Source organism: Suncus etruscus, chromosome 9, assembly GCF_024139225.1.
Source record: "Suncus etruscus isolate mSunEtr1 chromosome 9, mSunEtr1.pri.cur, whole genome shotgun sequence".
Classification (NCBI taxonomy): domain Eukaryota; kingdom Metazoa; phylum Chordata; class Mammalia; order Eulipotyphla; family Soricidae; genus Suncus; species Suncus etruscus.
The window spans coordinates 107,701,517-107,714,680 of record NC_064856.1 but is presented as its reverse complement, the minus strand read 5'-3'; the positions used below and the strand labels follow the sequence as shown (position 1 = coordinate 107,714,680).

General features: G+C 50.9%; 1 protein-coding gene across 1 annotated transcript; it reads left to right on the top strand.

Annotated features, from left to right (window-relative positions):
* The first annotated feature begins 2,791 nt into the window (after window positions 1-2,791).
* Window positions 2,792-7,564, top strand: LOC126018771 (anoctamin-9-like). The gene is given in 15 exon segments (XM_049780865.1): window positions 2,792-2,846; window positions 2,939-3,047; window positions 3,635-3,713; window positions 3,930-4,103; window positions 4,105-4,161; window positions 4,265-4,368; window positions 5,223-5,280; window positions 5,573-5,653; window positions 5,755-5,872; window positions 5,955-6,107; window positions 6,601-6,748; window positions 6,911-7,012; window positions 7,087-7,157; window positions 7,160-7,179; window positions 7,268-7,564. Coding segments are annotated over 15 exon segments (1,626 nt in total).
* The last annotated feature ends 5,600 nt before the right edge of the window (window positions 7,565-13,164 follow it).

The window sequence follows — 13,164 nt, the reverse complement described above, 5'->3', positions numbered from 1 at the left end:
CTGCAGCAAGCCGCAGCCAGGCCATTAGAAGTATGAGACATGCTCCTTCTTCCAAGCGAGCTACAGGACCATAAGTGTTTCCAAGGGGACACAGGCAGCAGGAGGCAGGGCTGGCACAGAGAAATAGCCTCTTCCCTCCCAACTGTGGGATACATAAGACCAAACTGCTGATTATACCGGAAAAAGGGGTGCTCTGGGTGATTAAGACACTGGAAATTGGAAGGCTTTCTAAGTCCAGGCCTGTAATAGTTAAAATCCTCCCAAAAAAAAACTAAAACTTTGAGATTAAAAAAATATATAAAACTGAACATCCTTTTTTTTTTTTTTTTTACTGCCAGCCCCTCAGGAAATACAAACTGTCGAAAAAATTTTGGTCAGTTTAAATTCAAGCCAAGTTGCTACCAAAAATAAGTTTTAAAAATGTGGGTTTTGGGGCTGAAATTTTAGTACAGAGGAGGGGCATCTGCCTTGCACATGACCGACCCAGGATGGACCTGGGTCGCTGCCGGGAGTGACCCAAAAACAAAGAAAACAAAATAATTAGAGTCTTCTTATATTTTTACTGGCTTCTTTCTGTTTGTTTGCAACTTGGTCTTACCCCAAACAGATTTTCCTACTTGGCATATCTCAAGCCAACCTGGGCAGGACTGGCTCTGGATAGACCTTCTCTCCTTACTCCCCTGCCAGGGGTGGTCTCTGTGTTCAGTAATACTGAGTTTCACTCTCAGGTTTGTTTGGATTATTTCCGGCGGAAACCCTTGCTGCAGGCCCGGCCTGGTCTTTCCTGAGATCAGGCAAAGGACAGAGAGGGTCAGACTGGCAGTACATCAGGGAAGAGGGGTAATACAGGGCTGACCTGGGACCGATCCCCGAGTAATACCAGGAAAGATTCCTGAGGGCAGAGCCAGGAGTCAGCTCTGAACACCAGGAGTGGCCTCAAAATCCACAAAATAAATGGAATTCCAGGCCCCGTCCCTGCCCCCAACTTCTTGGCTCTCTTACTCTGTGTAAATACCTGAATTTGGGGGACAGGGCCCAGGCTGGGCTGCTCAGGATGGGGAGACTCTGGCCTAGGTACAACCCCAGTGTGGTCATTCTGAACCCATGGGGTTTGTACCCAGAGAATTATTGATATTAGCAGCTCTATACTTTCAGGTTTACACTAGGAATTTCGCTGCCATTTTCAAGGCATGGCAGATCAAAAGAATGGGGTGTCCCCTTTGTGGGTTCTGTAGAAACATCTGAACCACCTTATCTCAGATTCTGGGAGTCAGAAGTCCAACAGTATCAAACCAGGTGTTCCCAGGATAAGTCACTGATAAGTGTGTGAGGTCAGGAGGCTCTGAGGGGACTCTCTGCATTCCGTCATGGTGCTAAGAGCCTCCAACTGCTGTGGATCGAACAAAGCACAGACAAGAACCTCAAGAAAACCCACAGTCTCTGACGACAGGAAATTGTGATGCCAGAATCCCCAGAGAGCAGCTCTAGGGCAGCGGCCACAGTGTGCGACCAGGCCTGAGCTCATCTCTGCAGCAGTCATAGGGCCTAGTGAGCTACTGTATTTTCCGGCATATAAGACGACTTTTGAAACCTAAAAACATCAACCGAAAATCAGGGGACGTCTTATACACCGAGTATATCCCGAAAAACGTTTCGATGTTTAGATATTGCCACAAAACGAATTTTCCAACTCGATCCTGCACCAATCACTGCAAGGCTGTTCGGACTGCCTCTCTAACTCGGCCAATCTGAGCAGGCTTTTGATGTATGCAAATTAGACAATGTTCTGTCTCCGAATCTACACTGTCAAAAGCCTGCTCAGATTGGCCAGAGTCAGAGAGGAAGTCTATGATAGTAGAACCTTTGAACCTTTGCTTGTTGTGATTGGCTCACTGTGGTACATACAGTTGCAGCACAGGAATGTTCTGTCTTTTACAGCGAATATAGGCCTAAACCTATGTTTTAGCTGTAAAATTAGAGGGTCGTCTTATACGCCTGGTTCTTATACACAGGAAAATACGGTAGACTACTTAGTCTGTGGCAGAATTCCAGCTTGGCCTGGAAGGACCATGGGTTCCCAGCAAGGACAGATGGAGGGAGTGGAGTGAGTCGCCCTATTACTGGAAGTGCACCCTGAAATCCTCCAGCTGGTGACCAGGGCGGGTCTCTGGCCCTCTGGGGCCTGATGAGGCATCTCTTGGAGTTGCACATCAGGACCCTCCCCTGTTCCAGAAGCCCTCAGGAATGGGCTTCCTGCTTCTCTTCCTAAACCCGGGAGAAGGCCTCGGGGGATATGGGGTCACTCTGTACTTCTCTCCTATTGTATTCTTGATTCAGACAAAGGTTGATAAAGAGGGGTGGGAGCCCCCACTTGAGCCCTTTCGAGGCACAGAGGGGAAGAGTGGCTAGGCCTCATCTGTGTGCAGGCTTTGGCCTAGCCACCAGGGCGCTGTGGCACCATGGCAAGAAGTCTTGGGGATATTGGGTTGGGGGTTTTCTCTTCTGGCTGTCCACAGTGACTCTGAATGGCAGGGACAGGGATGGGGACAGACAGGGTGTGCTTGTGTCCCAGATCTGCACCTGCCCCCCCCCCCCCCCGGAGGTGTTCCTGGCCCTGAACGGGGCCTGAACTCAGGTAGCATCTTTCCACACAGAGAGGTGGAGCCCTCATGGAGTCCCCAGCGGCCAGGAAGTGGGTGCACCCACCCAGAGCCTCTCACCATAGAACCCAGATCTGGCTGTGAAGCTGCCACTGAGGAGAAAGTTGTCCTTGCGTTTCTGATGAGGAAGGATGACACGGGCAAGTGGAACACCTGTCAGCAAGGGGCTCCCGGTGACCATGTGGGGTGAGTTGTGGGGCCTTTCCTACCCCATGCCCTGGACTCCGGCACCCCCTAGGCGCCCCAACACACAGCCCCTGTCTTCTTCCCGGCTGCAGCCACCCTGTTCCTGGAGGGCTGGAAGCTGAAGAGGGCCCGAATGATTCTGAACTGGGGCCTTTACGACTGGGAGGAGGTCCAGGTGAGGAAGAGATTCCCAGCTGTCCACGGAGAGGGCAGCCAGGACAGGGAAATGCACCAAGCAAAGCCTGTTATGTATGAAACATGTGTGTATGTATGTAAGTATGTATGTATGAGGCATGTGCCCATGTATGAGGCATGTGTCCTGTGAGGTGTGCACCCATCTGAGGCAAATATAATGAATTTGCCTGTGTATGAAGTGTGTGCCTATGTAGGAGGCATGTGTCCATATATGAGGTATGTGTCCTGTGAGGCATGTGCTATATAGGATGCAAGTCCCTCCATTGAGTCATTTACCTATGTCTGAAATGTTTTCCTCTGAGGCATGTGCTTGTCTGATGCATGTTTCCATGTGAGGCACATGCCTTGTATGATGCATGTACACCCACAGAGGTATGTACCTGTCTGAGGTGTGTATCTTGTGTTGAGGCACATCTGTGGCATGTTCCCATTTCTTAAGCATATATATCCTGTGCCTGAGCACATGACCATGTTTGTGGTATATGTGCCATACACGGAACATGTATCCCATATGTGAAGAATATGGCATGCATGATGCCAGTGACCTGTGTCACTGTCTGAACCTCCCTGCTGTCGTGCAGGAGGAAAACACCCTGCCCTGACTACAAGTCGAGGAAACATGGACACTCATTCCTGTACAACTCCATCATCCTGCTGGTGGTTCTGTTCATGGTATGGTGGCTCCGTCATTCTGCTGCTGGCAGGCAATGCTCATGGTACTGGGGACTCAGTCATCCTGCTGTTAGCTAAGCTCATAGTACTGGGGGATTCCATCATTCTGCTGATGACCCTGATGATTGTACTGGGGGCTCCATCATCCGGCTGTTAACTCTGCTCGGTGCAGGGTGGGGTCGGCCAACTAAGGCCCCATGTCCACCATGCCGGCAGATCTGCATCTTGATTGGCATGGCCTACGTCATGGTGGTCTACCGCATCATTGCTGCCGCCGCCTTTGGCTACTTGGCTTTGCCTTTCCTGGAGGACCAGGTGATCACAGCTGTGGTGGTGACCGGGGCCGTGGTGCACTACCTGATGATCATCATCATGACCAAGGTGTGTGGGGGTCAATCAGTATGTAGCCCTGAAACTCTGTGAGTTAGTGAGTGGCATGGAGGTCCCAGTTGGGGGAGTTTCAGGCTGGAGACAGATGGGAAGATGGGGGGCTGGCAGGGCCTAGACAATCAGGAGGCAGCCAACCCATGCGTGTGTTTACAGAGGATTAGAGGACCTACTCAGAGAAGGAGAGGAAGTTCACCATCGAGTTCTTCACGCTGCAGTTCTGCGTCCATTTTTCCTCCCTCATCTATGTCGCCTTCATTCTGGGCAGGTGAGGGCCACATCTGAAGGTAACTCCTGCTCTCAGGACTTTGCAGGAAACTTGTGTGAGAACCAAAGAAACAAGACATGCGCACGAAGGTAGCGAATGTGAAGTGGATATGCACAGCCAGATAGAAAAGCTGGTGTGGGGACCAGAGCAGTAGCATGGCAGGGAGGGCGTTTGCTTTGCACGTAGCATCCCATAAAGTCTCTCGAGCCTGTCAGGAATGATTTCTGAGCACAGAGCCAGGGATAACCCCTGAGCACTGCAGGTAGGGCCCCAAAACTAAAACAAACAAGCAAACAAAAAAGAGGCTGACTGTCCCCGGGGGGACCCTCACCCAGGCCATACTCCACTTTCACCCTGAGAATCCCCATCCTTCAGCTTCGGCCCAGGCTCCCCTGTCAATGGGAATCAAGACTGGTCAGTTGCTTCCTCCAGGACCCTGTTGAGTGCATCACAACATGGCCCCGTGATCACGTGCATGTGCAGAGGGTGCGTGTGAGTGTGAAGGCATGTGTGTGAGCACAGGGTGCACGCGTGTGAGTACAAAGAGGAGGTGCCCATGTGTTCATGCGTGTGGTTACAGGTTGCATTGTGTGAATACAGTGAAGCTACGCCTCCATGTTTCCATGTGCTCCAGGTCATGCTGCGCACATGGCTATGGGCTGCGTGTGTGCGAGTGCCTGTGAGCTGCCACGTGTGTGCATCTGTGTGTCCCTGCCTGTGTGAGCCGCGTGTGTGGAGGTTGCACAGGGTAAGCCCTGCTGACAGTGTGCGGAGCCTCCTGCCTGCCTGTCCCTTCCCCCACTTCCCCCACCCCCACCTGTCAGTGCAGCCCCCAAGCTCACTTATCTCCCCAGGATCAACGGTCCCCCTGGGGATTCCGTATGCTTCAAGGGAATGTGGAAGCCAGAAGAGGTCAGTTTTCCCAGGATGCTTCAGGCACCCTTGGCCCTGAGCCTAACCTCTGCTCCCACCCGGCCTTATGCCTGACCCATCGTCACTCAGCCCCCATCTCCTCAGGGTCTGGCATGGGCCCCCAAGGCCCCCACATTCAGGCCCTGTCTTGGACAAGCGGCCCTGTCTTGGACAAGCACCCCTGCTGCCCACCCCATGCCTGACCTCTCCCCTCACCTGACCTCTGCCCCATGCCTGTCCCCCCAGCCCATGCCTGACCGCGGTCCCCTCGCGCACCCTTGCCTTCCCGCAGTGGCACCTCAGTGGCTGCATGGTGGACCTTTTCACGCAGACGTTCATCATCATGGGCCTGAAGCAGACATTCAGCAACTTAGTCAGTCCCTGAAGCGTGAGGTCCCCCCCAGGGCTGCCCCACCTCCAGGCCCCGGCGCCCCCAGCCTGTCCCTGCAGCCCTGTCTCGCACCCCCCAGGAAGCTGTGCCTCAAGTGGCGTAAGTGTTGGCGTTCACACCCTGTGCTGCAGGACTGGTGGCGGAACTTGCACCTGAACCCCGTCAACACCTTCAGATTGTTTGACGAGTTCATGAAGATGAGTGAGTCCCATGGGGCGGAATGCAGGGCAGTGGGGGGCTAAGCATGGCCACTTCGGCCTGGTTGTCACTCCCCCTCCTCCAGTGATCCAGTATGGCTTTACCACCATCTTCGTGGCTGCCTTCCCTCTGGCCCCGCTCTTGGCCTTCCTCAGCAACATAGTGGAGATCCGCCTGGACGCCATCAAGATGGTCCGGCTGCACTGGCGCCTGGTGCCACGCAAGACCAAGGACATAGGTCAGGACCCACCGCACAGCCCAGCAAGAGGGCTCCACACTAGGGCAGGGGCGTGGGTGCTCTGAAAGGGACAGGCCACCTGTCAGGGACAGGGACGAGGTCTGGATAGGTTCTGAGTTCCAACAAGAGGCTGGGGACCCATCTTGGACCCCTCACTCGGTGCCAGACCCTGTAGCTCCTTTGGGTGAACCCTGAGAGGAGCAGGGTCAGAGCTGGAGGCCTTGCTGAAGGGTGTGGGGGGAAGACCAGATTATGAGGGAGACCCCAGCCTCGAGACTGTCCCGGGGTGAGGTCGTCAGGAAGTGGTGGTGTCCCAGGGCAGCCTGTTCCCCTCCCATGATTTAAAGCACCATGACCTGGGAGGTGGTCACTGTCCAGCAGCTAACCTGCGCATGGCTCAAGGGCAAGGCCTAGGCAGTGGGTGGTGGGGCGCCTGTGAGCAGGTGGGGAACATAAAGTCCCTGCTGCCCTCCTATGCTCACAGTGTGTCCAGGGCCGTGGCTGCAGGTGCGGGAGATCATCGGGGTGCTGGCCATCATTGTCAATGGCAGGATCATCGCCTTCACGTCCGAGTTCATTCCCCGCATGATGTACATGTACCACTACGGCCCGTGTGGGCAGAGGGCGGTGACTGGAGTCGAAAAGGGGGGCACGATGCCCGGGGTGGGGGGGGACAGAAAACAACGAAGGGGAGCCCCACGTTGGGAAGATGCCTGGCGCCTCTGTAGGAGGGGGTCTCTGTGCCCAATGTGGCTGCATGTCGTGGCCCCTCCGTGCTGACCTGGCTCCTCTGCTCCCTGAAGCTGTTTCAAAGGTTACACCAACTACAGCCTGTCTGTATTCTATACCAAGGACTTCCCTAATGCCAGCAGCATCCGGGGACCCCAGAACGTGACTGAGTGCAGGTCTGATCCCACAGCAGGTTGGGGTTCACCCTCCACACCTTTCAGCCCAAACCTGATGGCCCCTGCCCACCCAGGTACCGGGACTAGTGCAGTCCCAAGGACTACAGCCTCTCGCAGCAGTTTTGGGTGCTGCTGACCAGCAGGCTGGCTTCCTCATCCTCTTTGAGGTTGGTGGCAGGAGGAAGGGGTGTTCTGAGCCCTTCCCCCCTGCCCTCACCCCTCTCCTTGCCCTCACCCTCTGGCCCCTGCCTCCAGCATGTGGCTCTGTGCATCAAGCTCGTGGCAGCCTGGTTTGTTGTCCCTGACGTGTTGGTGAAGAACATGGTTTTGGATCGCAAGTACAAGAAGCTGCTGAAGCAGATTTCTGGGTGGCGGCCAGGACCCCCTCATCCCCTGCGCCCAGCCAGGCCCTCAAGAGCACCTCTGTGTAGGGCGACCCTCGCTGCTGGAGGAGCAGACTTGACCTTCCCACCCCAGACTGTGGAGAGGTTTCTGGGGGCTGGCAGAGAAATTGGGGGTCAGTATGTGGGTTCCAGGGCACCCTGTCTGTAACGGAGTATATAGCAGGCATTTTTCTTTTTGATGCACCTATGCAAACTATTGCTACTATTTAGTTTAATTTTTCCCTTGTCTTTTTTGGGGGCCTATTTCTTATTTGCTATTTTGTTTCTGTTTTGAGAGAATTAAAAAGGGGAAAAGATGAAGGAAATTGAGGCCTCTGAAATAATTCCTATCAAATAATTTTTATCAAGTATTTCTCACTTGTATCTTAATTACTTTCTGTTGGTCTTGTTTCGCATTGCCTTTAATCTGTTTTTTTTTTTTCTCCTCCCTTTGGGGAGGGGCTCGAGTTGGATTTCAACAAAGGGAAGGCAGGGAGCTTACCTGGGGCTGCCATCTTGGTCTGTGGTTCCATGTGGTGGAACCACTGGCTTGGGGGTCAACAGCTTGCAGAGTGAGTTTCCTCGCCTGTTAGATCCTCCAAATCTGTGTGATTACTTATTGCAGAGAATTGTTAACGGACCGGGTAGGGGGTCTGGGATATCTCTCTCCCCTCTGGGAACTTTGGATAACCAAACCTCAACCCAAGACTCAAAGAATGTCTCATTGCACCCTGTCTTCTGTAAACTCTGGGGCCCAGGGCAGGGGCTGGTCACTGGGCACTTGTGACCTCGGGACCCCAGACTGCGGCCCTGCTGGGTGCTCCTGCCCTGAGGAATAAAGGAAATTTGGTGCGACTTCAAGATTATTCTGGGTCAATGCTCTGGACCAAGGGAGGCCGGGCAAAGTCGGGAATGTCCTTGCAGATGGCAGGCCAGTGCACTAGCTCCCTCCTTCTGGCTCTCTAGTCTCCGCCCTCCTCTCCTGGGCGGGCTTCCAGGAAGAGGAGGAGGATAGAGGAGGGAGGAGCGAGGGACTGCAGGAACTGGTAGGGCCCCTGCCCTGGGAGCTCTGCTGGACTATGGGGGTGGAACAGCTGTGTCACAGCTGCGCACCTGGCCCAGGTGACCCACCTTCCCTGACCATGGTCCTGGCTGCAGGTGAGTGGCCATCTCAGGGAACTGGGGGTGGGTGTGGCCGCCTAGGCTGCAGACGGGCCGGCCAGGGCCTGGCATGTCGGGGGTCCCACAGGAAGGAGGCCCGTGGCACTGGAAGCCAGGCTTGAGCGCTGCCAGGTTTGGCCCAATCACCCCCAATCACCACAGCAAGAGTCCACCCATGGCTTGCCACATCTGAGGGCAACAGAGATAAGGGGGTGCCTCCAAACCACAGATTCTGACTCAGGGCAATCAGCTCAGACTCTGGGGTCTCTCACACTACTGCTGGCTGGTCCCTCCCAGTGCTCCAGGGGACCAAAGGCAGAAGCTGGGGGATCCGCAGTTTCTCCAAAATCTAGCTGCAAATTGTGGTGATTTTTCAGGCCTCCAGGTCCTAAGGGGAGCTTCCCCAGAAGCTGAACTCTGGGTAGCAGGAAGGCCAAGAGGCAGCTCTTTGAGTAGAACTTCCTGGCTGGGGCCAGACTAGGAGAACGACAACCTTCCCTTCCCCATACACACATTGTTCTCTGAGGATAGCAGGATCACCCAGGGCAGTTTAGTACTGTGATGTGTAGAAAAAAGTGACAAACAGGACAACCTCAGGCAACAGTGGGGGTGGGGGGTGGGGGGGGAGAGGACAAGGAGGAGGAGGAGGAAGAGGACAACTAGGGAAAAAACCAAAAGGGCAGTGGGTGACCAGTTTCCTGAGAGTGTGAGAACCATAGTCCCCTGGATCAAGGTGGTCCTAAGCCCCCAGTAAAGCCACTGTGAAATATTTTCCACTCTGCAAGTTTCATAGGTGTTAGCCCAAAGATAAAACTGCAAAATGCGGGAAGGGAAATAAAAACCGCAAAATGTACCCTGTAGAGGGCAAGACCTCCCTGTTCAGCTAAAAAAGAGGAACTAGGCGGGTCCAAATGTTCCACCAGATTAAGGACCCCACCAAGTTGACTCAGCAATAAATTGAGAAACTCACCCTAAGCAGGATGTGGTTTTGATGTGATTTCTGTTCAAGTGGATGGAATGCTTGCTTTACTGTATAAGCCGATGAAATGCTAGAGTTGTTGAAGCCTGTAAATCGGGTGGTCAGCTCGGACCCTAACATCTGGGGGCTCATACGGAATTGACTCTCCCTTGGCCTAGATCCTGCCCCATAAAGGGAGGGTAGGGTTAAAAGGCCCTAATTGAAAGGGGTGCAGCCTCTCTGCACTGTCAGGAGCGGTTTCTTGAGAGACCTGACTGAAGGGGTGCAGCTTCTACTTTGCATTGTCAGGGCCGGTCTTTTTTTTAGACCAAGAGGCCTGACTGTCAGGAATTAGTCTTCAGACAGAGAGGCCTGAGTAAAGAGGCCCCCAAACTGGAGCCCCTGTGAGCTCGGCCAACACTCTAGTGAGCTCCAGCAGAGTGCTCAGGGAGACTCCCCTGCAGTTTTTGATCAGTGGACTCTGTTCAGTAAGATCAGGAGGGCAGGAAAGGAAAAGAAAGGCCATGGGTTATCATGCGCGCCATTTGATTGCGTCTGTTCTCTGCTACATGTGAAGGCGTGTTTGTCGGTCCCTTGTCGCCTCCTGTTTGCTTCTGTGTGACATGGCTTTGACTGCAGCCAAGGAAGCAGCAGAGCCCCCGTCACTCCCTCCCCCCTTTGCATGGGGGTGTGCCTTCTGGGGCAGAGTAGGCAGCCTGGAAAGCCAGACTGGCACTCCAGAGTTGGAGCCTAGTTGTTTGCGGGTCAAACTGCGCTGGAACCACTGCAGCAGCCTCAGGCAGGCCCTCAGGAAGCAGAAGACAAGGCCCTTCTCTGCTCCCCAAGCCAGCTGTGGGACTGTAAGTGTTTCCAAGGGAATGCAGGCAGCAGGAGGCCTGGCACAGAGAGTGAGCCTGGCCCCTCCAGACTGACTGTGGGGTACATAAGACCAAATTGCAAATTAAACCGGAAAACGGGGTGCTCTGGGTGGTATAAAATAGTGATTAAAAGATTGGAAATTGGGAGGCTTTCTAAGTTCAGGCCTGTAATAGTTAAAATCTTCCAAAAAATTAAAGAATAAGGTGAAACTTTGAGATTAAAAAAAAAAACTAAACTTTCTTTCTTTTTTTTTTTTTTTTACTGCTAACCCCTCAGGAAATAGACTGTCAGAAAAAAAAATTGGTCATTATAAATTCAAGTCAAGTTGCTACAAAAAAAAGTTTTAAAAATTTGGGTCTTGGGATGCCTTGCACGTGATTGGCCCAGGATGGACCTGGGTTCTATTCTCTGCATCCCATATGGTGCCAGGAGCGACTTCTGAGACCAGAGCCAGGAGTAACCCCTGAGCACTGCACCAGGAGTGACCCAACCTAAAACAAAAAAAATGTGGAGTCTTATATTTTTACTGGAGAATAATTTTCTAGCTTTAAAGGTATTTAAAAATAGAAAATTGTATGGGAAATATTGTGGTTAGCCTTTTTAAATAATATTATTAATTTTGGAAGTGCTTGATATTGCTGAGAGAACAATTCCATAACAGTGTTGTCACCAGGCATTGAATGTAATGTTGGTCATAAAAATTAAAATGTGAAAATGATTTAAATGTTTTTGGTTTTTTTTTGTGTGTGTGGTTTTTGGGTCACACCCGGCAGTGCTCAGGGGTTATTCCTGGCTCCAGGCTCAGAAATTGCTCCTGGCAGGCACGGGGGACCATATGGGACGCTGGGATACGAACTGATGACCTCCTGCATGAAAGGCAAATGCCTTACCTCCATGCTATCTCTCCGGCCCCGATTTAAATGTTTTTAGTAAGTATAATGAAGGACCATTTGGTCCTGTAAAATATAAAACATGTCTAGCAACTTGTTTTCAATTTTGGAAGAAAGGAAATTAAAAGTGTGAGTATCTGGATAAAAGACAGACTTTTCAAAACTGGAATCAAATCTGTCTTATTCTATCTTTCCTACACTTTACAACCCACTCTTATGCTTAAATTTCAAGAGCATTTGCTGTCCTCAACATGTCCACTTGGGAACGATTACACAACGCCCATTTTGCTGAAATTGAGTGATTGATCTTGTAGAGTCAAAGTAACTTAGTCATTGGTATTTAAATATATACATATATTGTTATAAATCCTGTAATAAAATTCAGCAGTTAGATTTTTATATTGGTAAAGGGACTTCGATAGGGTTGTATTGTTTCAACTATTTTAGACATTCTCTTAGCAAACACTAAATGTTAAATGATGTTACTTGTTTGAAACAAATCGCAGATGAAAGCCTCTTATTTGTCTGCTCAGGGCAAGGAGCCACCTCCTGGCTTCAGATCAATATAACATGGTAAACTATCTGCACTCACTAAATTTAACAATCAGTTAAAACACCGAAGCAGCAAAAAAAAAAAAAAAAAAAAAAAAAATAAAAAATAAAAACACCAAATCAGCAAAGAAATATAAAATATGTGGATGTTCTAAGTTATTAGAAAAAGCATACTAACGAATAATGTGCATGATAAGAACGTTAAGTATTCATGTTTTGTAATGGCCTAAGAATTTTGTATTTGATCTGGCATGCAGAATGTTTGTAGTTGGGGTTAGTCAGTTGACCAGCTCAAATGACCGGGGGGGGGGGGGGGGGGAGGGTGGAGTCAGAGACAAAAGTCCCTCTGCAGGTGGATGGTGACAAGAAAGAGGACTTTGGGGACCTTCTTTGTTTAGACCAAAGCAGAATGTAATCTAACAATTCCCCATTTCCTGTAAGAAATTGAGGAAGTCTTGCTCTATTATTATTGGAAGAGGTAGAAACCCGCAGAAAGGAGCTTGAGCAGGGGCTGTTAATTTGCATAGTCACAGTTGGTGAAAAAAAAAAGAATAACCTCCCTGGCAAGGAAGGTGGGAGGAAATTTTTACTTCCTGGAATCACTGCTCTGAGGGAAGACTTGGCTGTAAAAGTGTCATTGGTTAAATTGGACATACATCTTTCTCCAAACAAGCACATTTTTCATAATATCTTTTTTTTTTTTTTTTTTTGCGTGTTTGATTTTCAGTCACACCCGGTGATGCTCAGGGGTTACTCCTGGCTATGTGCTTAGAAATCAGTCCTGGCTCGGGGACCATATGAGACACAAGGGGATCGAACCCGGTCCCTCCTAGGCTAGTGCGTGTTAAGGCAGATGCCTTAGGCTCGAGCCACTACTCTGGCCCCACCCATAGTATCTTTGTCTTATACATAAAACTAATGTTTATAGACTTATCTGAACATAAATGTTAGATCCTTTCCACACACAGTTTATTTGAACACAAGTTCCAAAACCGTACACCAAGCACTCTAATGAATCTAGAGCGTCCAAGTTCTTTTTCCATATACAAAATCCTTCTCTAAACAAAATCATAACATTACTGCAGATACATATAGTTTGAAAACATATTAAAACTATAGTATCTAGGGCCGGAGAGATAGCATGGAAGTAAGGTGTTTGCCTTGCATGCAGAAGGTCGGTGGTTCGAATCCTGGCATCTCATAGGATTCCCTGAACCTGCCAGGAGCGATTTCTGAGCGTAGAGCCCAGAGTGGCCCGTGAGCACTGCCGGGTATGACACCCCCCCCCCCCCAATAAAAGACTATAGTATCCAAGATCCTTTTCTATAG